Here is a 27,010-nt window from a genome sequence, read left to right as displayed (position 1 = left end):
GTGTACAGCTTCTGGGTCATGTGGCCAGCATGACTAAGCCGCTTCTGGCGAACCAGAGCAGCGCACGGAAACGCCGTTTACCTTCCTGTTTACCTTCCTATTTATCTACTTGCACATTGACGTGCTTTTGAACTGCTAGGTTGGCAGGAGCAGGGACTGAGCAAGAGGAGCTCACCCCATCCTGGGAATTCGAACCGTTGACCTTCTGATCGGCAAGCCCTAGTCTCTGTGGTTTAACCCACAGCGCCACGTGCATCCCCTACCCTTGCTGGTACAGCAGCTGTTTGAGTGCAGAAGCTTCAATCCCCAGCTTCTCCAGGTAGGGCTAGAAGGGACTCGTGTCTTAAACCCTAGAGAGCTGCCAGTGTAGACAAGACTGAGCTATATGGACCAATGGTCTGATCCATCAGCATTAGGCACATTGCACAGAATTTCCCTCTGTTTTCTGCCTCACCCACCCAATCTCAAGCAGGATCTGGATGAAGAGCTGGAAATTCTGTGGAAATCCTGCTGGCAGCAGAGCTTTCGGACACAATTCTCATGGGTTTCATGTTGCCCATCCTTTGTGCATGCTCAATTACACCTGAGTTTCATACTGAAGGGGCTCGCTCGTAAGTCTGCAGCTGGTCCCGAGAGAATTGTACGATCCTGTTTCTCTTGCCTGAAATGTCAGGGCCGTGTGTTCATAGTTCACGTCTCCTTTGCTAACAAACCTCTTGGATGTGGAGTCGTGCGCTGCACAAACGATACAAACAAGAGTCCACAATGATACACACAAACACAGAGGATAAAGGAAACTCAAACACAAAACACGAGGGAAATAATCTTTTCTCTGCCAACAATGAACGGACGGCCTGACCTATGCAAGGGGACATGTGGAGGAAAACTCCAGCGGATGGCTTAGGAAAACGGACTCGACAGCACAGTTTTGTTCATAACTTCTTGATTCTATCTCCTCCAAACACTTGAATTCTAAGCTTCATCCTCTTCAAGTTACTTTGAAATTCTGAGATAATTCTAAATTTAGTAGCTTAATCCAGCCAAAGGTATGTCTTTCAGATATGTGACATATCTGGAATTCAGATTTTTAATGAGATACAGTGGTACCTCGGGTTACATACACTTCAGGTTACATACACTTCAGGTTACAGACTCCGCTAATCCAGAAATATTACCTCAGGTTAAGAACTTTGCTTCAGGATGAGAACAGAAATCGTGCTCCGGCGGTGCAGCAACAGCAGGAGGCCCCATTAGCTAAAGTGGTGCTTCAGGTTAAGAACAATTTCAGGTTAAGAACGGACCTCTGGAATGAATTCAATACTTAACCTGAGTTACCACTGTGTGTGTGTGTGTGTGTGTGTGTGTGTGTGTGTGTGTGTGTGTGTATTTAACTGCTTTAGGTTTGCTAGCATCTTTCCAACTTTCTGCAGTTGGAGAGGCATCAAATATGAAAACTCGCAGGCTGTCCCCTATCAAAGACAGCATATAGCGTGACATACCAAGTGTACTAAATACCATTGCATGTCATCTATCAATCAATGTCAAATAAGTGGAATGATATGCATGTTTACTCGGAGGTAAGCCCCATGGAGTGTAAAGGGACCTAATTTCCCAGTTGAGTGAGAATAGGGCAACAGCTTAAATGCTATGGTATGTTAATTCTCAGCAAGCAGATGATAAACCATCAGCTTATGAAATAAAATCTAACTATAAAATATTCTGTGAGTGCCCGGCTATTATTTATTTCTTCATTTATTTCCCTTACCTTCCTAACCCAATCGTTCATCCCAGTTGGGTTCCCAAGCTGGCTGTTCTCCGAGTATTTGAACATACAGATGCTATTGATCAGAATTCACAGAGGAGAACTTTGGGGAACAAATCTGCTTCACTTCAAGTTAAAATACTTGCATAATGGGGTGATAGTCCACTGTGTTTTACTTAGAGTAGACCCATTGAAATGAATGTGATTACAGCCTCTGACTGTGGAGGCAGAGCAGAGGCGTACTTACTGAATTCAAGGGAGCCTGCTTCAGAATAGGCATAGGATTGCACTTATAGCTCCTTAGGATCTTTCAGAATGATGTACGCCAAACAGCAGCAGCAGAGAATAGAGCATACACTTCAGAAGGATCGCGAAAACAAGGCAGAATGATGTTACCTGACAAAGAAAAAGATGAATATTGTCTTTAGGCAGACACGCCCTCGAGGGTGTTATCACTCATAAATCAGAAGATAAATCAAATGAATTGCGTGTGCCAGAAGCTGTCAATCACTGCCAGCGAAAATTCTACTGTTACTTGCCAAGTGAAATTCAGAAAGCCAAGGAGGAGAAAAAGAGAGGGGGAAAGAAGGGGCGGATATTCATGCCACCATGCTGAACACAGCTTGCAGTTTCAACCGTCAGTGGTAATGCTTCTACATCACCAGGGTTTGCCCTTGCTTAGTGGCAGTTCAGTATGCATTTTGTATTGTGTTTGTCTGCTTTTCTTGCTTGTTTTGAAAACTTTTTAATGGCTATTTTAATTGCACTGCTCACCCCTCGAAGGACATCAGTGTACAAATGTATTAAATTGAATGAAATGAGCTGAAAGTTCACCTGTGCTGGGAAATGGGGTGTGGCTCAGGAAGGCAGGTGTGTGAAGTGCCAGGCAAATCAATCACACCCCCATATAATTGTCTTTTTTAAAGGGAAAATGTGAATAAAATGAGGATTCATCTCTTGGAGGTGGGCTCGCTGTGATAACTGGAAGTGCAACCCCCATTTTCTGAGGCAGATTCTTTTATCAAATTGTGTTGGTTACAGACAGGTGAGGCTGCGTTAATTCTGCGGTGTGCTTTTCTAACTTGTACTGAGGTAATCTAGAGCCTGCTGTAAAAGCTGGATTCTGTGCACTGAATAAATTATGCAGATTAGATGATACCTGCCTATTCATCTTTCCTTCGCATAATGTATTCTGCTCTGGGCATCACGAAGAGATGGAATGATGACTTACAGAGCACAGAAACCTCACTGAGTGATCCCATAAATCCTAGAAGTCTTTTCAAGGGCTAAAGATGGGGTGCACACACATATTAGTTAAAGCAGGGGTGCAGTAGCTTTTTCAGACCAGGGGCCTCATTCATTTCTGAGCAGCCTCCCAGAGGCCACATGTGAGTGGTGGGCAGGACCAAAGGAAAAGGGGGAGGAGCAATTGGTGTAAATTTCACCTTTGCACAGTAGGCCAGTTTCTACCCGCACTCAGATGCCCCTCTCTATCTACCCAGGCAAGAAAGAGTGCTAGGATGCATTCCAGCCAGGCAAAAAAATATATATACAGGAGGGTGCAAAACAGGTCCGGTGAGACGATTAGCTTGGAGAAAGTGGGTGTGGCTAAGAAGGAGGTGTGGCCTGGAAAGAGTCATGAGACCCAGATGGAGACGCCTGAAAGGTAGAATTTGGCTCCTGAGCTTCAGGTCACACACCTGAGGTTAAAGCCTATTTCTGCAGCCATGTGGACTAGAAACCTATTTTCTAGAAACAAATAGAAGCCGGGGTCCTCAGGAAGTTGAGTGTCAGATCCGGCGATAAATGCTGCACCGGCAGATTTCCTGTGGTTGCCTGGCAAGAGCGGTTGTATGTCACTACCGTGTCCTTCCCGTGAACGTTCCTGCAAATGACCTCCAATTGCTCAGTGTCTATGGTTAAAATGCTGAGTCACTCACCCCATACAGGCCACTGGTCTCACCCATTCATCATGGCAAACTAGCACTAGAGATCTACCTTCAGCATCTATTTTATTTACACATGCCCCCCCCCCCAATTTAGCCATCAAAGAGCCATTATCCACGGCTAGTCAAACAAATTGTCAGGTCATTGATGTACCTGACTTTGTGGAACATCTGCGAATGTGTATTTGGGAAGAGATACAAGCGCCTTTAGGAGCATTTTGAAGTTAGCTGGCAAATCAGCTACCCCAGTCAAAAGATATCTCCCATTACAGATGATATAATGACTTTTGGTTTGCTTAAAGCCGAGGAAACATTGACACAGCGATTAAGAGGGGGGAGGGGGAATAAGTTGTGGAGGGGCAAGGGGGGGGACAGAGAGAAAAAGAGAGAGAGAGTTACTTTATACCACCTGAATTCTGGTTGTTCCTGGGGCCTAGACCCTCGTCTTATTTGAGGAAAGATTAGCTTGACAAATTGGATAAACATTTTATGCATGACAGGACGCTGATGGAGAGCCCGTTCTGCAAGCACACCTGTTGGTAGTTTGCTTAGCGTGTGACCAAGGTGTTCAGCTAGCCCTAAGTCCTCCCATGTTGCTCTGTTTACTGTTGGACAGGTATGGGCAGATCCGAGCTCTAGACCTTAGTAACAGTTGCTGCAATCTTTTGCCAGTGACTTAAAACAAAAAACACCTCATTTTTTAAAACTAGACTAGGCCACAGAAGTTTTCATTTAAGGAGGACTGCTGTCCAAGAAGCAGAGAAAATTGCAAAGACAATAATAATCGTAATGTAATGACATTTGCCACCTCCCAGGTGCCAGGGGGTTTGGCGGCTCACATGTATATTATCCTCCTGAGAAGACCTTTGGTGTTTGGCCATTCTGCTCAAGAAACACTTAACAAAAGAACGATTCCGTAATTAATTTATGGCCACAAGATGTGGCGATATCCACCAATTGAGACGGCTTTAAAAGGGGATTAAACAAGTAAAACGAGGAGTATAAAGCTATCCATGACTACCCCTCATGATGGCTCCAGAATCTGAAGCATTATCCCTCTGAATACTTGGAAAACACCAGTGTGACAAGCCCCCCTAAGGCATCTGATTGGCCACTGTGGGGGAAAGGATGCTGGACTAGGTGGACCACTGCATTGCTTGGATCCATCAGGGATCTTACATTCTTACAAACTGAATGGAGTGGTTTCACTGATTTATTTGAGTGACTTTGATGCTGCTTTTCAAGATCATATCCTTCCAAAGAAATGCTCTCCCTATGGAGTTTTGCTCGGTGCCAACCAACTGTTTGATTTAACATCTTGAGTTAAGGACCTTCCATGTTCACTCAAGCTCCAAAATGCTGGACAATTACATCTGCCAAGGGTCACACCCTTCACATATGCATTAATTAGACACTAATGATATGGGGATGTGGGTGGCGCTGTGGGTTAAATCACAGAGCCTAGGGCTTGCTGATCAGAAGGTTGACGGTTCGAATTCCCGGGATGGGGTGAGCTCCTGTTGCTCTGTCCCTGCTCCTGCCAACCTAGCAGTTTGAAAGCACGTCAATGTGCAAGTAGATAAATAGGAAGGTAAATGGCGTTTCCGTGCGCTGCTCTGGTTCGCCAGAAGCGACTTAGTCATGCTGGCCACATGACCCAGAAGCTGTACACCGGCTCCCTCAGCCAATAAAGCGAGATGAGCGCTGCAACCCCAGAGTGGTCCACGACTGGACCTAATGGTCAGGGGCCCCTTTACCTTTATGATATGATAGGATGAACTGTGCCTAATTCTACCTTCCCCGCTATCTTGAAGCTGGACAGAAGTCGGTGTAAGAGTGGTGGGCCTAAATCCCAGATTTTTCTATTCCCTGTCATACATACTTAGCTCCAAGCCGTGCAACTGAAGCTATTGTTTATTTACGTTAGCCCTAGTGATCAGAAAGTGCAAAAAGACTGCCCAGGCAAGAGCAGGAATGGGATGCTATCAAAGAGGTTCATCAGCTTTCAGAAGTAGTTGGCCTCTTACATCCTGGCCTCCGGGCATGATTAGGCACAGAGAGTTGTTCCTACAATGTAATCCCCCGACCTTGTGTTTCATTAGTTGAGTGTGCAGTCACTCAATATTCTGCTGGGGGGATTTAAATTTGACTGAATCATTTTACAGAGCTAGATTAGTTCTGCTTTTTAAGAAAAGGCGCTGATTTTGTTGTGCTTTTTTGAAATTGCTTTTAATATTTATGTGGGAAAGTTTCCTGCTTGCATTCCTGTCTCTTTGAAAGATGAGCACAACTCAATGGCAGGCACAATTTATATATTTAAATCTGGTAAACTCAAGTTGCCCATTTAGTATGAAATCTGGCCTATGCCATTGGTAGTCCAAATGTTTCACAATGGGCCCGTATGGAAATATTCAGCTCATATGGAAATATTCAGCATGTCCTAGGAAATATTTCATGAATGGAGGGGAGGATCAAGTTGGTGTTGAGTTGTGCTCAGGGACTATTATGGACGGGTTAAGTAGTAAGAACTGCTGAATAAAACAGAGAAATGCAAATCTGCTGTAGAGTCCCAAAATTCTTGATTAAAATTTAGCAGAGAGTAAAGCAACCTAGCAGAAAGCATGTCAAAGTGCAAGTAGAAAAATAGGTACGACTCCGGCGGGAAGGTAAACGGCGTTTCCGTGCGCTGCTCTGGTTCGCCAGAAGTGGCTTAGTCATCCTGGCCACATGACCAGGAAGCTGTACGCCAGCTCCCTCGGCCAATAAAGCGAGATGAGCGCCGCAACCCCAGAGTCAGCCACGACTGGACCTAATGGTCAGGGGTCCCTTTACCCTTTATCTTTTTAAAGCCACCTTTCAATGCTAAATCCCCTTTCAGAAAATTATTTGAAAGCCTGCAATTTCCCTTCAAGACTATATTCATGTCCATCCTTATCAACATCCTGTGCTGTGAAATCCAGTCCTCAGATAATGAATGGGGGAAGTGCCAGCCATGCTGCACAAGGGGTAGACTTGTGATGAACACATGGCTGCTTGCCTTAAAAATAAAAAAAAGTAGAGTAGACAGCATCCATAGAGGATATCACTCACCAAGAGGGGACAGCAATGTTTTGACAAGAAAAGGATTTATCAAGGGGGCAACCATGTGATAAGGTGGGAGCAGGGGTTGTTTTGGTCTTGTTCGTATTATGTACTTTGTGGTTTTATTCTGTATTTTATCCTGTGAACAGCCCTGAGATCCTCAGATGAAGGGCTAAATAAATAAATAAAATAATTTTAAAAACAGTGGCATACTTTATGGATGGTGCTATAGAACTGCCCTCCAGCACTAGAGTCGTTTTTAAGATCTTGCCAGAGCAGTCTCATAACTGAGCTCTGTTCAGTTCAGTGGCACAAACTCCCATGTAAGCGGGGTATAGGATTGCAGCCTCAACCATGGCTGCCCAGGCTACTGATCTGAAACAGTCCCATCACAGAAGTTAACCTTATGATGGTAATTTCCCTGGCCTATCACCCAGGAAAGCTTCCGTGTGCAAACCACTGGTGAGATGATTTGTAGAATGAAATAAAGACACCTCGAAAGTAAGACAGATGTGGCAGAGACCCTGCACCCCATCCTTGAGGAGCTCATCTATTTTTTCTCTCTCCCTTTCCCTAATTTTTGAATGAAATTTCTTATCTCATTAGTTGATGGAGAATGGTGAGATAAATTTACAGGATGAATTTTCAACACGGCACTGTTCAAAATCGTACTGAGCGATTTTGCTGCTGTTATCAGAATTCTTCCTCCTCCCCTTGAAACTCCTCAAATGTTCCACCTGAACAGGAAGCGCTTGCATTCACCTCAAAATTTCATTTCAAGTGCAATATGGCTGCGAGCAACTCTATTTCAGACCTAGGCATGAAATGAACCACTGGAGTCCTCTGGCAAACCAAATCCACACAATTAAATGTCAAACTGTGGATTTGTGGAAAAAAGAAACTCACAAAAAGGCAAGGTTTCCATCCCACCTCCAGATAGAAACACTCCTTTAAAGCACATGCCCTGAAAAAAATCGTTTAAGCAAAGTTTGATGTAATCAACGAAATCACTTCACTTTTTAAAAAATTGTTTTTCTTGTGCGTAAGGCTGTGTCTTTCAAATAATCCACAAGCAAATAGCTCTATTCCGTAGATGAGAAATTATAAAAGACCATGTAATCAGCTGACAAAAGCACTGAAAACAACTCCAGAGGAAACGCTTAGCTGTTCTTACAAAGCTACAATGCTCTGTTCTGTGTTCTCCGCCTACTCTTTAAGTGTACACTCCTGACATTTCTTGCCTCACAACTGGACTTTATGAATGAGACCCGGGGGATGTTTTTTGGTAAAGAATCATAAAGGGAAGGAATTATAGTATTACTGAGGAGTGAGCTGGTTTTCCAGTTGCTACCCAGATCTGAATGAATAAGAGGAGCATTGGTTTTCTCCCAGTGGCAAAAAATGCATGAATCAGTTTTCTAATGCTGAATTGTTACAGAAAGCTTGGATGAGCCAGCCAGCTAAGCTGAAGGAGCTATCAACACCCAAAATAAATTGCAGTGTTATATTTAGTGACGCTTTGATGGTTTTTCTGAAGTCCTGTTACGTGCAGCTGAAGGTTTGGGAATTTATCCAAAGTCTATAGCAGCTACTTCAGGCCCAACAATTGATCTGGGAAGATGACAAAATAGGCAGCCTTTAGTTTCCACTTCCAGGTTTGCCAAAGCGGCTGGAACAATCTGCCCTGGTCTATTTGTATTTATGTGAGTACACATGAAGTTTTAAATGTCTCCCTTTTCATAACCATGTAGCTGCATAAAGCAAAACCGTATTCTATTTTTTTTAAAGATGTTTGTTCAAGTATAGCATTTTTATTTATTTTGAAAAATGTCTAAACGGCATAATAAAAACAAACCCTTGCATCAATGTACATAAAACAAAATAAAATAAAATTGCCCATAGGCTTTGCTGAAATGAGAAACACTTTAAAGTGGGTATCTAAAGCAACATGGCAGGGGTAGGTTTTCTGGCGGTGTGAATACTTGGACAATATTCAAGCTTCAGCAGCAGCATTTGTCACCATCTGATCTATAGCAGTCAGTATTTTATGATATTGTTAAATACTGACTGTTACATATGAGATGGCATCAAATGATGACAGTATCTGACAGAAGAAGGGCATTCTGAATCAGCATTCAGCAGCTAGCTCAATAGACTTGTTTATTTGTTTATTTGTTTGTTTGTTTGTTTGTATGTTTGTTCATTCATAGAAACCATGTTAAATTTCATGTTAAATTTCAGTTTGATTTTCATGTTAAATTTCATGTTAAAATTCATGTTAAGTTTCAGTTCAAAATTTCTGACATCAAAAATCTGGATTTCAAAATCTGGAAAATGCATCTGATTTTTAAGTTTGACAAAAATAAATAAATCATTCCAGCTACCCTCTGTTGTGTAAACCAGACCTCAGGGACCAATTTGAGTCACCCTTAATCTATTTTGTGTAGCTGTTTAAATGATGAATTTGGGAGGGGGGTTTGCCTAATTTGAATTCTACAGATTCTCAAAGAAAGGGGGGTGGACCTTACCAAAGATTTCTTCTACAAATCTTCTCAACAGGGGACACCTTGGGGGAATTTGCCCAACACACAAAAGATCTCCCACAGTTAAGGAAATCATGCAAATTATTTCTTCTTTTTCACCTCTGTGTGCTGACCTTTTGACCCTCAAACAGAGCACATCTTTGCAAAGCTGCTCTTGTAGATTTACTTACGCTGACCTGTTGGTAAAGAGTGGCGATGAAAAAGAGAAAGGGGAGACAGGCACAAAATGCAGTGTGAACATATTCTTTCTGAAAAAGACGTGGGAAGACCTAGGAGAAGGTATCGCACCCTACACAGGCATGGGTAATTTGCAGGCAAGTAGCCAGGAGTTGAAGGGACGCAAGTGGCACTGTGGGTTCAACCACAGAGTCTAGGACTTGCCGATCAGAAGGTTGGCGGTTTGAATCCCCGTGACGGAGTGAGCTCCCATTGCTTGGTCCCTGATCCTGCCAACCTAGCAGTTCGAAAGCACATCAAAGTGCAAGTAAATAAATAGGTACCACTCCGGTGGGAAGGTAAATGGTGTTTCCATGCACTGCTCTGGTTCGCCAGAAGCGGCTTAATCATGCTGGCCACATGACCCGGAAGCTGTACGCCGGCTCCCTCAGCCAATAAAGCGAGATGAGTGCCGCAACCCCAGAGTCGGCCACAACTGGACCTAATGGTCAGGGGTCCCTTTACCTTTACCTAGCCAGGAGTTGAGAAGGATAGGGGATATCCTGTTCTGAGTAATAGCCACTGTACAGTGAAGCCGGAGAAGGAAGAGGGTTGTGCAGATTCCTGTGCGCATCACTTCTCCTGTGCTCAAACATGCTCAAACAGGGAAGGGCTGTAGCTTGGTGGTAGAACATCTGCTTTGCATGCAGAAGGTCCCAGGTTCAATCCTGAGCATCCCCAGGTAGGGCTGGTTGTTGTTGTTCTTGTTTAGTCATTTAGTCATGTCCGACTCTTCATGACCCCATGGGCCAGAGCACGCCAGGCACTCCTGTCTTCCACCGCCTCCCGTAGTTTGGTCAAACTCATGCAGGTAGCTTCAAGAACACTGTCCAACCATCTCGTTGGGAGTTGTCCAACCATCTCACTGGGAGTTACTTACACCTGAAACCCTAGAGACAACCCTTCTGTCAGTCAGTGTAGACAATGGCCTGACTTGTGCAAGTCCTACATCGCTATGCCCTTAGGAGAATGGATCATACCCATCAAAGATGCTTTTATTGTCACCTGTGAAAACTCTCCCAGACTTGCAAACTGAAAGTGTTCCTAGCGCCATTGCTCTCTGGCTTTACAATAATCCCACAAACTTGCTGGATCACTTTGGCAGTGACGAAAGAGAGGGTAATAGGATCTGGGTTGGCCCTGGTGGTTGGATCAAGGCTTCTGCAGCTGCCGTTGGTGACTCACTCAAAGACTGCGCAGCAGTAACAAAGAGGATAGGAAACTGAAGGGGAACTCTCTGAAAAGCAAGGAATATTTGGAAGGGCAGTTTTTATTCTTAAAAAATCAGGAGAGGTTCTCCTGCCATATCGCTGCCTTTGTGCCACCTTCCTCTGATGTGCTATTCATCAACACTGTGTACACATGTAGGTGTGCATGTTTAGCCTGTTCCTAGTCCACAAATACCTGCCTCTGCACCTGGATGCCTTCAGAGAAGCAGGTGAACCCTTTCCAAACATTTGGCACAGAAGTTAAGCTTATTGTGGATATCATCATGACCCTGAGTATGTGTTCAAACACTGAGGCTTTGGGTGTCTCCACAGTGATGTGCGACTCAGTGTGCTGAGGAAGACCCAGCTGTAATAAGAACCAAGCAAAGCCCTGTCGTCGCAACGTGTTTAATGAAAATGATCCCATGCCAAGTATAAGATACGTAGGCTCTGAAGATGCAAGAGGACCATTCCTGAAATCTGGCATGAATTAGGCATTGCAAGAATCAATCAATTGGCCTTCGGAATCCACATTAACAGCCAAATCGGTGGTTAGAGAAGCAGAGCTGGACTGAGAAGACCTGGTGTCAAGTCCCTGCTCAAGTAGAAAATGCCAAGGCCAGCTCAATTATTGGGTAGAATAAATCAGTGCCTCAAGCAGTTGATTCTGGCGCCCTTAAAGGTTCTCAGCTATTGAATTCAATTTCTATATGTGTTTGTTGGAAGCCACCCAGAGTGGCTGGGGCAACCCAGTCAGATGGGAGGTATTTAAATAATAAATTATTAATGTTGTTGTTGTGTGTATACATGCACATGCACACACTCGCACACACAGGCACATTTGGGTGTGCATGCAGAGACAACTCAATATATTTTCATGCTTTAGGCAGACTGTTCAAATGGCACCCCACTTCTTCATATTGGTGATTTTGTTGTTGCTGTTTAGCCGTTTAGTCATGTCCGACTCTTCATGACCCCATGGACCAAAGCACGCCAGGCACTCCTGTCTTCCACTGCCTCCCGCAGTTTGGTCAAACTCATGTTGGTAGCTTCGAGAACACTGTCCAACCATCTCGTCCTCTGTCGCCCCCTTCTCCTTGTGCCCTCCATCTTTCCAACATCAGGGTCTTTTCCATGGAGTTCTCTTCTCTGCTTTAATATTGGTGATATTAAAACCCTATTCCAGGGATGTAGACTCTCAAGCCTGGGGATGAAATGTGGCCCTCTGTGTCTCTCCACTTGGCCCTTGGAATGTTCCCCAAGCCACATGCCTCCATGGCCCTGTTTCGCAGCCCAAATGGTGTTGTCTGGCTGAAATTTCTCCTTGATCTCTAATAATGCCTCTTGCCTGCCTGGATGGAAGCTTTGGGGAGGGAGGGGGTGCATGAGCATGTGTAGAAACTAGCCTATACTACAAAAGTGAAATTTGCATTCATTGCTCCTCCCCTTTTTGCATCTTGCCCTGCTTGCCACTGGCTTGTGCCCCAGGAAGGTTGCTCAGAAGGAAATACGGACCCATTCCGTCACTCATTCCCTCCTCACATTACCACTGCTGACTGCCCCTGACCCACCTCTCGTCGCCTTCTCTGCTCTTCACATGTTAGAGGAGCTCTGGAACTCTGCTGCCTTCATGCCAATCGGTGTAGACAATATTGAGCAAAGTGGACCCACAGCCTGTTGCGGGACAGAGAACTTTCTGTGCTTGCACACCAGTGTTCCAGTTCTGAAGTTGATGTGACAGCTATACATTCATTCATTCATTCATTTAATGAAATTTATATGCCACAGGTTTGGAAGGGGGCTGGGGCTCAGGGTGGTTCCGAAAGCGGCTTCATGTTCTTAAAGCATTAAAAATGTGTTTGGGTTCAATAAAAAAGTAAGTATTGTAGTACAGTGGTACCTCGGGTTACATACGCTTCAGGTTACATACGCTTCAGGTTACAAACTCCGCTAACCCAGAAATGGTACCTCGGGTTAAGAACTTTGCCTCAGGATGAGAACAGAAATCGTGCAGCGGTGGCACAGCAGCAGCAGGAGGCCCCATTAGCTAAAGTGGTGCTTCAGATTAAGAACAGTTTCAGGTTAAGAACAGACTTCCAGAACGAATTAAGTTCTTAACCTGAGGTACCACTGTATATATATTTCACATTTTCCCCAAATTTCCTTTTATGTATTTGTTTGTTTCGGGGGGGGGGGATGAGTTGGGTTTTTTGCTTGCATAGCTTCAGAATGCCTGGAAATTCTACCTCTCCAAGTTCTGAGGCTAGCTAGTCCCGGGTAGTTCACTACCCTCCCTAGTGCCAGGGTTGCAACTAGACTGGTTGGCAACCTCAGCCTGTGATAGCTCCAACTAAGCAGGGCAATGGGTGTGGTGGCCCAAAATATCTGGTTGAGGAAGGCTGGCCTATGAGGGTCCTTGATCAAGACTTGGAGCCCCTTCTATGGGCATAATATCAATTAGTTGTACTCAGACGTGACATGTCTGAAGTCCATTTCACGAGGTTTTCCTCCACCCAAAATTAGGCAGTGCATTGTTATTCCATCCATTTAAATGCCTCCTGATTGCAGGAAAGCCTCTATGCTGTTTACGAGAAATATTAACATTATCGATTAAAAAAAACCAGTTCAAAACAATGAGAAGCATTTAGAAATCATTAAAATTAACAGCAAAAGAGATTGAAACAATGTCAACATTGTATCGGCTCCTGTAGCAGGACTATTTCCTCAGACAAAAGCAGTCAAGTGGGTGCATATGAAATTAGGTCAGGCATGTCCAAAGTCCGTCTCAGGGGCCTAATCTGGCCTCTGGTCAATTTAATCTGGCCCCTGGCAGTATATGTCCTGGGATAAATTCCTTTTAAAAAGCTCAACAACTTTGGTCGGCCCTCATGCATATTCACTTCATCAAATCTGGCCCTTTTTGAAAAAAGTTTGGGCACCCCTAAATTAGGCAATCTTTGCTCAGAAAAATGTCTAATTACTCCCAATAAGTGTATGTACAGTTGCAGGTTTAGCATAGTGAAGACATTCAAGTCACCCTGCAGGTATCTGTTGTTTAAAAATAAATTTTATTAGTGTTCAAAAAAGAATTCAAAGATTAATATCAGAAACCTTTTTCTCAAGGATAAAAAAACACTAATCTAAAGCAGAACACAGACCCAAAAGAAAAAGAGAGAAGAAAAAGAAGAAAAAAAGAACCCTGCAGGTACCACAAGGGAGTTCCCCGGCCTGCTCTTGTTCTCTTCTTGTGAATATAATTGTGGCCAGGTGGTACAAGTTCCTCAGAAATGGGTCGATCATTATATACCTCTCCAGAGTTCAAGTGTTGGGGGGGGGGGGATGGCTTCAGGTAGCACCTGAAAGGGGTAGGAGATGAGCTGAAAGATTACAAATCAAAAGTTGGGTGCCTTTCGTACAACAAATGGTTGAAATTATATGTAGTTATATGTCAAATGTGAAATGTTTTTTGTTTGGCTATCCTTTAGGAAAAGGGAGGGAGGAAGGCAGGAAGGAAGGAGAGATAAAGACACCTCCCTTACAGAAGTCAGGCTGGGATCAATAAAAAGCACTCATTTCTTTTTTTGTAACCAGCCTGTTCATATCTTGTTTAGTTTGAGGTCAGTGACCAGCGGCATCTGACCTACAGAAGTTAATTCTACAGAACAATAGGCAAGAGTTTCCGAGGCCTTATCCTATTACCTTTTGATACCAAATTAATTGTGTTTTTTCCACTCTCACAATGATTCCCTGACCCTCTCAGCTATGTGGGCTGCTGGCAAAGAATGGCAGATTAAATTTAAGTGAGGAGAGAGAGAGATCAGTTTTTCATCTGCTGGAGTTCCTTTATTATTAAAGGGATCTGGAAACCAGCTATTAATAGCAGGAATCTAGGCAATAGGCTCTGGCGCAGCTATCAGAATTCTAAGGATCTCCCGTCTATTTTAAATATAAATGAACTTAAGTTTTGTCTGTGCTATAAACCTGAATTGGTCATGGCTTCCCCTGCCAGGGATCCTGGGGGCTGCAGTTCCATTTCACACGTGCATAGTTAGGGTAGCAGGATCGATGTTAGGCCAAAAGGATCAGATCTCATGATGGACTAAAGTGAGGGGAAGGAGAGAGAGGAGCAACAGAGGAGGGTTGAGCAAGATTTGGGCTCCACCACTTCCTTGTTTAGTCTTTCACCATGTACTAAATTTTAGACTGGGCCGGTCTTTGTAGCTTTGGATACCATCTAGCTTGATAAAACAATTTGTTTGTGCTTATGTTTCCATTGACATCCCATCTTGCCACCTGTCAGATCAGGATCTTCAAGCCAGCTTGCAGGAGAAGCACATCATGTCGCACCAGTAGGGATAACTACCCTGACCCCAATCCCTGACTTCTCCTGGTAGGACTGGGAAAGGTTTGTATCTGAAACCCTAGGGAGCTTCTACCAATCAGTGTAGACAATAACAAGCTAGATGGGTTGATGGGCTGGCTTGATATAAGGAAGCTTCCTGTGTTCCTATAAATGGCATCATTTTTAATTGAAGCGGTCCTGAATCTTGAAGGACTGTCCTCTGGCCTAAGCAGCATGCAGATGCTCTCTAGGAGAATACAAAAACAAAGAGGGACGGTGCTTCCACACAGCAGCTTATTGTGGACTTAGTGCTGCTCATGCATCTTCATTAATTAATTAATTAATATTTATACACCACTTGATCGTAGAAACAAACCAACCCCAAAAAGCTCAGAGCAGTTCACACAAGACAACAACTTCCTTGAAATGCCATCTCATTATTCCCCCATGCAATCTGGATTTACCAGTTCTGTAGAAAATCCATTTCTTTAAAAAACAGAATCAGTAAATCTCTATTTCTGGGTGGGATAGGGAGGGAAATAGGGTGGCATTTTGAGGATGGTGATGTGCAGATGTTGCATTATCATCCTGGAGTCTACAATAAACTGCCATGTTAGAAGCACCCCTACCATAGAAGCCTAAACAATTTTGCCAGATCCAACGGGCTTTATTCCCTAGCAAGTGTGTTTAGTGTTGCAACCTTTGGTCAGTCGGTAAATCAGCTGTGACAGCTCTTCTTGCAACAGTTAAAGAGGAGTCCTGGAGAAGATTGCTGATGTGGCATTTTTTTATTTTTTGAAAGGTCAGAACGCAAGGCGACTGCTTGGACACCTTAGAGGATAATGGCCTCCAGTCTTTGTGTCTTCCTGCAGATACAGAGTCCTAGATCTAAATTGCTACTTTGTGGCATTGGCTGCCTTTGATCCATCTGCGCAGCTCGCCGTTTTCTCTATGAAGTTGTTACGACCTCCCTTTCTGAGGCCTGGAGAAGCTCTGGCATATTGCTGGTTATCTCTGCAGAGTAGCCCTTCTGGGCAAAACAATGGCTTTCTTTATAGCATGATTGAGTCCAGAAATGTCTTTAAACTCCAGGCAATCAAATGTAAGCTGGTATCCCTGCTTTAAGAAAATAAAATAAAACCTGAAACCAGAAACAAATGAAAAGGCAGAAGTTCAATGGGCAAAGGATTCCTGTGTGCCCACAATGTGGTACGGGTTGTGATGATGCTCTGGCAGAAACACACGTGATTAAAAGGCTATGTGTGCTGGAATGAAACAAGGAAGTCTTTAACTCACAAGAAGGCTTTTAAAATCTTTTATTCAATGCCTCCAGAGATTTAGGCTTCCCCTGATTTCTCACTGCGGAGGACAGTTCGAGCCTTGGTCATACCTTGAAAGACTTTAAACAGCTTGATGCTTGTACTTTGCTACAGGATCTAACAGCAAAGCCATGTGTCTAGGTATTTTAAACCACAAGCTGGAGTCTACAGAAGGTTGTTCAAGGAGTCTCAGATGGTGTGGATAAAGGTATTTCAGGGTCATTGTAAACCCTATATATTGAGGCCATACCTTTAAAGTCGATGATGGATTTAATTGAAAGCAGAGGGCTCAGAAAGGCAGCCAGGGAGCAATGGGGGCGATTTATTTTAAACTGCGTAAGAAGTCATGCCACCGAATGTCAAAGGAGATGCCGTGCTAATAAAATGGCACTGGACAAGCCAGCCAGAAAGATGGAGGAACAGCTCAGATGAAAGAGCTAAGCCACAGATAGTGCGCCTGCGGACAAGCATTTTGGGGTGGTCTTAAGGGTGGTGGGAGAAATTCAATTCAGTTTGCATTTAAAGGCGAATCCGCCTAATTTGCATTCACTGATTCTGCAACCCTTAATTTCCATTTCTGGAAATTTCCACCCGTAATTTCCATCCTTGGAAATTTGCAGTTTTCCAAATTTTGCAATGATGTTCTCCAACCAAATGAATAAACCATTTACTGGAGAAGGTATGCATAAACAAATATATCATTTGTGGGACTCAGTTCCGACAGAGGTCATTACAGGGTTTTTGGCAAATGCTGATGATGAACCTGTTCACTCTGGCTTTTGACACTTGAGATGTCTGTTTTTAGAACTCACCTTATTTTTGCAGTTTTAAGTTATCTTAAGCTGTTTTTAGTATTGTGTGATACTGTATTTTAATTGTTGTAACCTGCCCCGAGACCTTAGTGTGAAGGGCAGGTAGGTAGGTAGGTAAATAAATAAATAAATAAATATGCTTAAATTAACACAAAAAGGCATTAGAGGAAATTGCTTACAAATCTATGTGTATTGGAGAAAATTGCATGCTAACACATGTATATTAGTAGAAAATGCTGACAACCTTTCATGAGGATCTTTTTTAAAAAATTGCAAACTTATAAGGAAATGTGAAGAATCGAAGATTTGCAAAATGAGAAACTTCCACACAGACTTCTGAAAATAATAGAAAAGGCATGCATGAGTGTACATCAGAGACAATGATGGTTATCAAGTCTTCCAGTTGCTCAAAATGGCTTTAGGGAAAGCTCCATCCAGCTCTATCACTAAGAAATGGGAACAGGCACTTGGAGAATGCAGATGAGCAATTGTTACCTGCCCACCAGCGCTTTGCCTCTGCTATCTTGCTAGGACTACAATAATTTCCTCCCATAATTTGAGGATTGCCATGAACTTTGGATCAATGAGAGCCTCTGATGCGTCAGGTCTGGTGGTTTCCCAGGTCCCTGAAGTTCGGCTGACCTTAGCTAGGGACCAAAAGGAACACTCCCCATTCACAGTTCCCAGCAGGTGGTAGACAGAGGCACACTGTCTCTGATCCGAGAGAGAGGCGACATAAACCAAGAGAGCCCTGCTGGACGAGCCCAAAGTCTTCCCCCCATATATGCCCACTCAGCCTCTTTTATCTGTGGAACTGGCACTGGTACAGGAACCACAAAGGTCTGGTTCCACATATGTAAGAAATTTATATTTTAGTGTGGCAGCACACTTTGGAACTCCCTGCCTATTGAGATCAGGCAGGTACGTTCATTGTACACCCATTAAAAACATTTTAGGCTAGCCTATCTAAACATGTAGAATGGTGGCGTGTGTTTTTCAGTTTCTGTTCGATCATTCTTTGAACATGTTGCATAGCTGTTCTTAACTGTGTTTTTACCGATAATTTTGTTCTAATCTTTTCATAAACTGCTTTGAGGTTGTATTACAATCAAGTGTTATAGAAATCTTGTAAAATAAAAAGATTTTTTGAAAGAAGGAAGGAAGGAAGGAAGGAAGGAAGGAAGGAAGGAAGGAAGGAAGGAAGGAAGGAAAGAAAGAAAGAAAGAAAGAAAGAAAGAAAGAAAGAAAGAAAGAAAGAAAGAAAGAAAGAAAGAAAGAAAGAAAGAAAAGACTCTCCAGTGCGTCCCGACTGAATTAATTCATTGAAACATTTGATATCAAGGAGTCAAAATCAACTTAGGTCCCAAGTGGCTTGCAGACTTCTGCCTAAATAACCCCCTGTGAAGGAATGTAGTTTTGTTTTGTTTTTAAAGCAAGTTCTTCTGACGGTATCTGTAAGGAATAAATCACCGACGATTTCTTTTTGGCTGCGAACAGTATATGTTTCCCTTATCCATCAAAAACGTTTCTTTCTAACGCATTAGATCCTTGCTCTTTCTTCCGCTAAAGAAAACGTTGCCTTGCAAAATGTTTAATATGTTATCAGCCTTTAGAAGAGAGTGACGGGGTGGTGGTGGGGAGCCCTGCAAACTGATGGGAAAGGAGCCCAGTGGCTCTTGGGTTACCGTTCTCTAAGTCCTGCACTCTCTTCTGTTTGGGGCCTTTGTTCGGAGTCAATCACCCATTGAAAAGCAAGCCCTTCAGCTTATTATGCATTCTGTGTCTGAGGTGACCAGAACTATTTCCTGCATCTGGCTCTGGGTGCTAATTACCAGCTCAGGCACCTTGCAAATACCTCCGAAAACCTGTCACCCGGGAGGAAGAAGCTACCTTTTCAGGCTTACACACTTATTACCTGTTCTCTTTTCAACTTCCTAAGTTGGAGCTGTCTCAAGACAGCATTTTTGTGTTGTTTGCAAGTGACTCTCTCTTTTTCCCTCTCCTCCGTTCTGTCTCCCGCCCCCCAACCCTGCAGAGTGCTTTTCTTACCAGCCACACTGGTTGGGAGGCTAAAGAGAACAAGGGCAGGGAGGGGGGGGAACTACGCAGTAAACCCGTTTCTCCAGGAGAGGGATTTCATCAACTGAAATTTCCCTGCCCCCTTTATGCTGGTATTTTCTCTCCTGCACCACAAACCACACACTGCACATATGTATTATCTAAACTTTATCTCAAGTTCTGACCTATTTCTAATGGCTGAGCTTGAATGATTGCATCCTAAAGCAGCAGCAGCAACAACAACAACGACAACACCACACACACACACACACACACACACTTTATTGTACAATAGGATACAATAACCATTAAAGTAATTTATTGCTGAGGAAAAAAACAAGAGTGTAATGGCTTTGCCCCTTCTCAACTTTGCCCTTTAAAAGCTATCCCACAACCAAGAAGATCTTACAGTGCTTTCAGATGAACTAGAAGTCAAAATGCCACTGTATGAATTCAGAATCGCATGGCTTGGCTAGGTGAAAGACAGGATCGGGATATCCAGTGGGTTCTTTGTATTTAGTATTAAAATAGGGGGTGGCGCTACCCGAGGCATGGTGAGAGATGGGTTCCCCCCTCCCAAAAAATCATTCCATCCCAATTAAAAAGACACACTCAAACACAAAAAGCTGCTTTGTCAAAGGAGACATATACCCGTAGGTACCACATGTTTAGGGGGGAAGGGGTTCAGTTGAGGAAATGTTGCAAGGAAATGGGTTTAAAATTATAATCCTCCATCAGGCAGTATACATAGTATGCAAGTCGCAATGTACCTCCATTTTATCCCCACAGCAACCCTGTGAGATAGGCTAGACTGAGAAAGAATGACTGGCTCAAAATCTCAAAACAAGTTTCATGGCACAGTGAAAATCTGAGCGTGGGTGTCGTTGGTCCTAGTCAGAGGCTATGACCCGGATCCGGCCCAATCGCCTTCTCAATCTGGCCAGCGGACGGTCCAGGAATCAGCATGTTTTTACATGAGTAGAATGTGCCCTTTTATTAAAAATGCATCTCTGGGGCCTGCCTGGTGTTTTTACATGAGTAGAATGTGTGCTTTTATTTTAAATGCATCTCTGGGTTATTTGTAGGGCATAGGAATTCATTCATTTCCCCCCCTTCAAAATATAGTCTGGCCCCCCACAAGGTCTGAGGGACAGTGGACCAGCCCCCTGCTGAAAAAGTTTGCTGACCCCTGCTATGACCACTATACCACACTGCCTCAGTATCTAGCCCAGTGTAGTCTTCTAACCAACAAGGGTTATCTGGGATCCCATCACCTAGCACTTGATTGAGATGCCAGGAACTGAACCAGGAACCTTCTATATGCAAAGCAAATGTCATATCGCTAAGCTATCGCCACCCCCACCCCAAGAATGCATTGTTGTTGTTGCTGCTGTTGCTGCTGCTGCTGCTGCTGCTGCTGCCGCTGTTATTTCAACAAATATCCCACCTTGTCCACCTTGCTGCCCAGGGCAGCAAACACACTGACTAAAAAAAATTTTTTTAAGTAATTGGAAAAACAGTTAAAAACATTCTGAGCTGTATCCAATGGCAGTTCTACTCTGATTATGCACACTGGAATTAACTTAGGTCCATCAATTTCAATGGGTCTACTCTAAGTAGGCCCAGCGCTGACTACAATCCACTAAAAACAGTTTAAAACACTGTCTCAACCAGTGATTTCTGGGTTTACCGGGAGAAGTGAGACTCTCAGAAATGTCAAAACACTATCCCTCAGTAGCTGAACCCCACTTTTCCTCCAATTATACTTTCAGTGGAAGTTGGTAACTGCCTTAATCTAGAATTTGTTCAACACAGAAGTCTGCTTTCCAGCATCTGCACCCGCAGAACTATGTGACCAACTTTCTAAATCATGACCTCCTAGTGTATGTGTCACTTACTTATTGCCAATTTAGTCAGTTGTCATTGTTTCATAAGGTATAGACTAGGGATAAGGAACATGAGGCCTATCTGGAGTTGTTAGACTACAACTCCCAGCATGGCCATGGTCAGGGATGATGGGCATTGTAGTCCAACAAAATCTGGAAGGCCATGAGGGTTCCTGCATCCCTGTTCTAGGCCTTCTGCTCCAAAGAAAGACACATCAGCCCCAAACCACATCATTCTGATGACACTATGCCACAATCAGGAAGCTAGAGCAAAGGACTGATCATTTTCTTAAAACTCAAATGAAATTAATCTGATTAATTGGGCACAAGGACAGGCAGCTCAAGTATAAACTAGCAACCTTCAAACACAGACTACAGGCATAATCATGCACACGTCTAGCTAGAATCTCAAAGGGACTTGGTCCCAGGCTTCCATGTGCTGAATTGCTGCTTAAAGTGCACTTAACCGATTTGAGAATTTTAAATCACAGTGCTAAACAATAAACATTTATTAATACATAGGGCATAGTCTATCAAAGTTATGCATCCATGTCTTATCCATTTCAGTGGGAGAGTTAAACACATAGGGAGATGCCCAACTAAGTCATACTCAGAGTAGACCCTCTGAAATTGAAGGTCTCTTAATTTCAATGAGTATCCCTAGCATTGTTGATTACCTATGTTTGATTCTCTCCTATTGAAATCCATGCGTTTTCAGTGTTCTATTACTGGCCAGACCATGCCCTCTCTTTTATTTATTTTACGGTGTATATAACAGCATTGAACGAATTAATGGGCAGCATCCAGCCAAAGTTACAGTAAACCACTTTATACACCACTGATTTCAGTGGTGAAAATACATTTGGTACTAACAATGCAAACCAATGCATGTTTAATCAGAAGGAAGCCCCTCTGCATTCAGTGAGGCTTACTTGAGCTTTAATCTCTCTTGCTGACATCAGCGGGAATCAGAATGCTTACATTTTGTCGGATTGTAGTTCTCAGGAAAAAAACTGAAGCTGTAAATTTGTTTGCTGCTGTTGACTTGTTAATCCGCCATAATTTGGGGTGCCTGGTCTGTTTGCATCAATTCCCATGTTACTTTCATGGATAGCAAAGTTTCCCATGTACATGTTGGAGAGGTATCTGCAGCCTGAAGTTTAAAACAACAATTTTGGATATCACGCCTTTGAAAGCCTGGCGCAAAGTGTTTCACAAGTGTTTCGGTTATTTTTTAGTACAGCCTGCAAACTTGAAAGCAGGTGCAAAATGTTGACCTGGATATCTGCTCATGCTTTTCTCTCTTTTCCCCTCGTTCCCTCTTTCCTAATATAATTTCTAATTCATCCCTTTTCCCCCTAGCTTTAGGGGGTCTTTTTTCCTCTGCACATTTCTCGGTGCAAGTGGTACTCCACCACTCTGACGGGGTGCAAGGGAAGAAAAAGAATCCAGATCACAAAGCTTTAAAAAATTGTGAAACAATCCTCCTGCGGACCCCAGCAAATAAAATAACAGCAGTGGAGTGATTTGCAAGCATGTAACAGGCTTTTTGTCTCTGTCTCTTTCCCGATGCCTCAAGGGGGTTTCTGAGTTCCTTCTCCACAGGTTCACAATGTTTTGCCTCTTGGCTACAAAGACCCCAAGCTCCAACCCCTCTTTGGAGAGCTCACCTCCCCCTTCAAATCTTTCACATGCTGAGGATCACTAACAGCAGACTGAAATGCTCCAGTGGGGTGCAGGGTACTGGCAATTTAGGATTTCAGCATTGCAGGATAGATTTTCAGAGTGCATCAGTGGTGCTCATGCTGAAATTAAAAACAGCCTTTCATTGTATCTTTAACTCTTCCATCACCAACTCTTCATTTAAAAAAAAAGAAAAGAATATGTAGGGCTGCTCACCAAAGTTTCCCTTGGCAATGATAGAAATAGTGAGAATCTGATTTGCAACTTGAATTTAAATCTTAATAGCTTGCCAGAAATATAAAATCTCTAGAAATGATTAGATTTGTTGGGTTTGCCCTGGTTTTATTTTATTTTGTGTCTTGCATTTGCATTCTGGAGATCATTCAGCAACTCCGAACAGTTTGTGAAAAACAAACTTTTAAATGTAATGTATATATATTTTAATGTAGGGCCCCATCTTTCTACAAAACAGCTCACTCTTTCTGGGTGGCTTGTTAAATTGTTCTGCTGTGGATTCAGTCCACAATTGATTGATCCACAGTGGATTACTGTGAGATTCTGCTTCCAGTGTTAAGGACAAAGGAGGCAAAGTTTCAATTTCTGGCTCATTAGGAAGCACTCTGCCAGGGATTGAAATGTGGAAAATAGTTTAAAGTGTGTGTGTTTCATTATAAAACATTATCAAAAGAGCAGACTACTCAAATCAGTTCATGACATGAACAAATGCTATAAAACAAGCTTGCATTTTAAGAAATAAAGGCAAAAAAGAAATTGTTGTGAAGTTTGAACTTTGAAAGACAGTTTTCAAATCCTGAAAGCGAGTTTATTTAGAGGACTTCCTTTTCTAGCAACCTTCTGAAGGCCCTGAGTTCTATACACAACTTAATCCCAAGTAGACCAAGTTAGGTTTGTGCTGTAAGTCACACTGTTTGGAAGATCCATTCATCCAGAGCATTTATACCCCATAATAGCCTACAAATTAATAAATAAAAAGTCCCTGCTTTTGGACCTTCAATTTTAAAATGCATGGCATGAAAGGTAAAAGGGATGGGAAGGGAAGAAGAACACAAGCAAATTCATCCTGTTCTCCTACTATCTTCTTTGCAATCTTGATTCATGGGCATTTAGCAACCAATCCTTAAACTACTGCTTACACTTTCTGCTCATATTAAGTGAAACTTCAATTTGGGGCTTTGATTCTTGTACACACACACACACACATTATTTGCTCTTCATATTCAATGCATCATCAAGTCATGGTCCCAGGGGCATGGTTAGAGGACACACTTTGCAGCCTCCTTGCTGAAGTTTAATAGATCTGGGCCTGGTCACCACCTGGCTGGGAAACCAGTGGGTCCTGGGAACCTCCCCATGTACACTGCCTTGTGGGATAGGGCCTCCCACTCAGCATGATTCCTCTGCTCTCAGGAGAGCAGGGTGAGATCATGCATACAGCCTGATATACCAGCATGCTAGGATAACAAAGCAGGCTGCTGCTGATCACAACTATCTCCCCAAAACCAGGGAGAGAGATTCAATTATAATCTAACAAGGACTTTTACTGATATATTTTTTATAAGCAGTGAAAAGAGTTTTGCTGATTGACTAAAGTTGCTCCCACTTGCTGTCCCAAAGAACAGGCTGCTCAGCTGTGTGTCCTGCACAGTGACTGAGCAGCCTTCTGGAGGCTACTTGCCAGTGGTGGGTGGGGATAGAGGCAATACGGGCAGAGCAATGGATGCAAATTTTCATTTTGTACAGGTTTCTGCACATGAAGCACTATCAGAGTTCTAACCAGGCAAACAATGGGTGCAATGGCAGGGAAGTGAGGGCTGTAGCCTGGGGAGAGTCCCAATTGCCTGGAGAGCAGAATCTCAGGGCCTAAGATTCCCCATCCCTATTGTAGGCTCTGCTGTGCTGGGACTGTCTCTTGGGAGTGTTAGCTGACTAGGCGTTCAGAGAAGTTGGTACTGATGGTGCGCTTGAATCCCAGAGCTTTGTCCAGCAGACCCTCATAGTGAAAACAGGATGCTGGTGGTACTGGAGGTGAGAGCAAGGCAGCCGGGAGATGTGGCTTGAGTTACACATACCCCAGCGGCTTCCACGGCCAGCCAATCAAAGGGCCTTTTCTCTTTAAGCCTGTATGCTCAATGATTGATCAACTGACTAATTAAAGAGTCAACTATGGATAAGTCTGCATAGTGCTAAACTTCAATATATTTTGAGGATAGCAAAAGAAGCGTGAAGGAAGTTTATTTTCATAAAAGAAAAAGTGGGGAGAGACAACCAAAACCCCTGCCAATAATTCTCCAAAGGAAAATCCATTTTTGATCTTGTCTTCTCCGGTCCATATTATGCTAAAATGTGCTGGAGCTAAGAGGGTCTCTGAAAAAAAACACAAAAGTGCCTCTCAGCCCTGCCAATTAAATCCTCCCCCAAATTATCTGTGAGTGCTTTATTAGATTAATCTGCTGCTTATGTTGACGAAAACTTAGCGCTCTGGTTGATATTTTTTTTAATTAATCTTTTAAAAACATCTTGTCACCCACATTGAGCCAATGAGACAGCATGATATATTAAGCCTCATAGTTTTGTTTTTTTTAATGCACAGCCTAGATCATTCTCCCCCTTCCCCAAAGGCAATTGTCACACTAAAAAGACAAATTGTTTTCAACTTTATTAGAAATCCTGCTACTACTGTGCAGCGTCCGCCAAAAAACAGAAGGCTGTCAGGAGTCATCCAGGATGGTTGGGGTCCAGTAAACTCCAGAGAACAGAGCTATTCTGTTGATGACCTTCGATCAACAGCCCTAGTCACTCCACGTCAGTCAGCCGGACAAACAAACAAACAGCCCGATCATATGCCCAAATGCACATGATGGATGCAGATGTGAGGCTCTGAAAGGACCCCTTTGCATTCAGAAACACCTGCAGGAATTCCAGAAGCACTGGAATGCCTTCTACCCTAATGCATCTGGGGAGGGGGGGTGTGGATCCTCACACATATCTACACACACACAAAGCACCTCATCCCAGGGGATGCTGCTGAGCATCCCTTGCTCTCCCGTCGAGGTCAGCTGGGTCCAGGCTTGGCTGTGATAGAACAACTCCTGGAATTTGTGCTATCCCATCCCTGTGGTGAAGAACAGTGGGGAAGGGGAGGGGGAGTTCTTCCTGTGGCATTCCCACAATGCCTTGCACCTGCTTGGGAAACCAAGAATGAAAGGATTCCTTTCTAATCTCTCGGCCTAATCCTCAAACCGTGGTTACAGCAGCAACGTCTCCCTCGCCAGAGAGAAAGAAAAGGCCATCCCCAATGTCAGTTTTGTGTGGGCAGTGCATCCAACTAAAAAGTCCATGAAAGGTGGCGGAGGAGGGTGAAATCGACGAGGGAATTTTACACACCTCCTTTCTGGAAGAGCCCTTGCTTTGTAAGCTGAACAAAAGGGCTGGCATGAAATGGGTGTCCATTGCCACCAACCTCATGGGCTTGTGGCACCTGCACACTACGGCATATTTCAAGTGTCCTCCCTGCTGTTAAAATAATTGCCTTATCCAAGATCGTACATTTTGCTATTTGAGGGTTGGGTACAATGCAATACCTCAAAACATGTAAGAAGCATATTCTCCTGAGGGAAGTTGTCAGGACCCTGAGCTTGACTGAACAATGACTACATGAGCCAATGGTCTGGAATTGCAACCCGTGTCCGTCTTCATGCCATCTGCTCTCTTATCAATCATTAAGCGGTTGCAGAACACATACCTAACTTCAGTAACATAGCAAGGATGGGGAGATGGCAAGACCTGCCCCAGGTGCAACCTGGCTGAGGCACAAAATGGGCATTAAAGGTCATTCATGTAATATATTAATAGTTATCAAAACAAATCTGAATTCTGTTGCGTTTCCCCCCCCCCCCTCTTGCGATTGGAATAATGAGGCATGGTGATGGGTGAAAAGCGAGATAATCACTTTTTCTGAAAAGTTTGGTGCAAGAAACAAAATCTACAATTACTTTTTAACTCACTCCAAATTTTACCAGTCACTCTCATTTTGGATCAGTCCAAAGGTAAATCCTGTTTTGGTTTATTACTTTACTCATCACATATAATCCATTGGCTATTTATTTTCAATTTGTGTGGAACTTGGTCCTGGA

General features: G+C 43.4%; 1 protein-coding gene across 5 annotated transcripts in view; it reads right to left on the bottom strand.

The window, feature by feature from the left end:
• Positions 1-2,064: 2,064 nt before the first annotated feature.
• The window catches only part of LOC310845006 (uncharacterized protein), a 448,061-nt gene continuing 423,115 nt past the window's right edge, over positions 2,065-27,010 (bottom strand). The window contains exons 11-13 of one of the 5 annotated variants that reach the window (XM_083739867.1): positions 26,620-26,676; positions 22,155-22,326; positions 2,069-2,158 (exon numbers count right to left, since the gene is read on the bottom strand). In XM_083739867.1, the coding sequence (XP_083595993.1) occupies positions 22,175-22,326; positions 26,620-26,676 (209 nt within the window). In that variant the 3' untranslated portion in view covers positions 2,069-2,158; positions 22,155-22,174. Of the gene's footprint in view, positions 2,159-17,408; positions 17,566-22,154; positions 22,327-26,619; positions 26,677-27,010 lie in introns of those variants that run through there. The other 4 variants (XM_083739868.1, XR_014564412.1, XM_083739873.1 and 1 more) reach the window with 4 other exon arrangements.

The sequence above is a fragment of the Podarcis gaigeae genome, assembly GCF_964106915.1.
Source record: "Podarcis gaigeae genome assembly, chromosome: 5".
Taxonomy (NCBI): Eukaryota; Metazoa; Chordata; class Lepidosauria; order Squamata; family Lacertidae; genus Podarcis; species Podarcis gaigeae.
The sequence above is the reverse complement of the archived record's forward strand: the minus strand, read 5'-3'. Positions and strand labels throughout refer to the sequence as shown.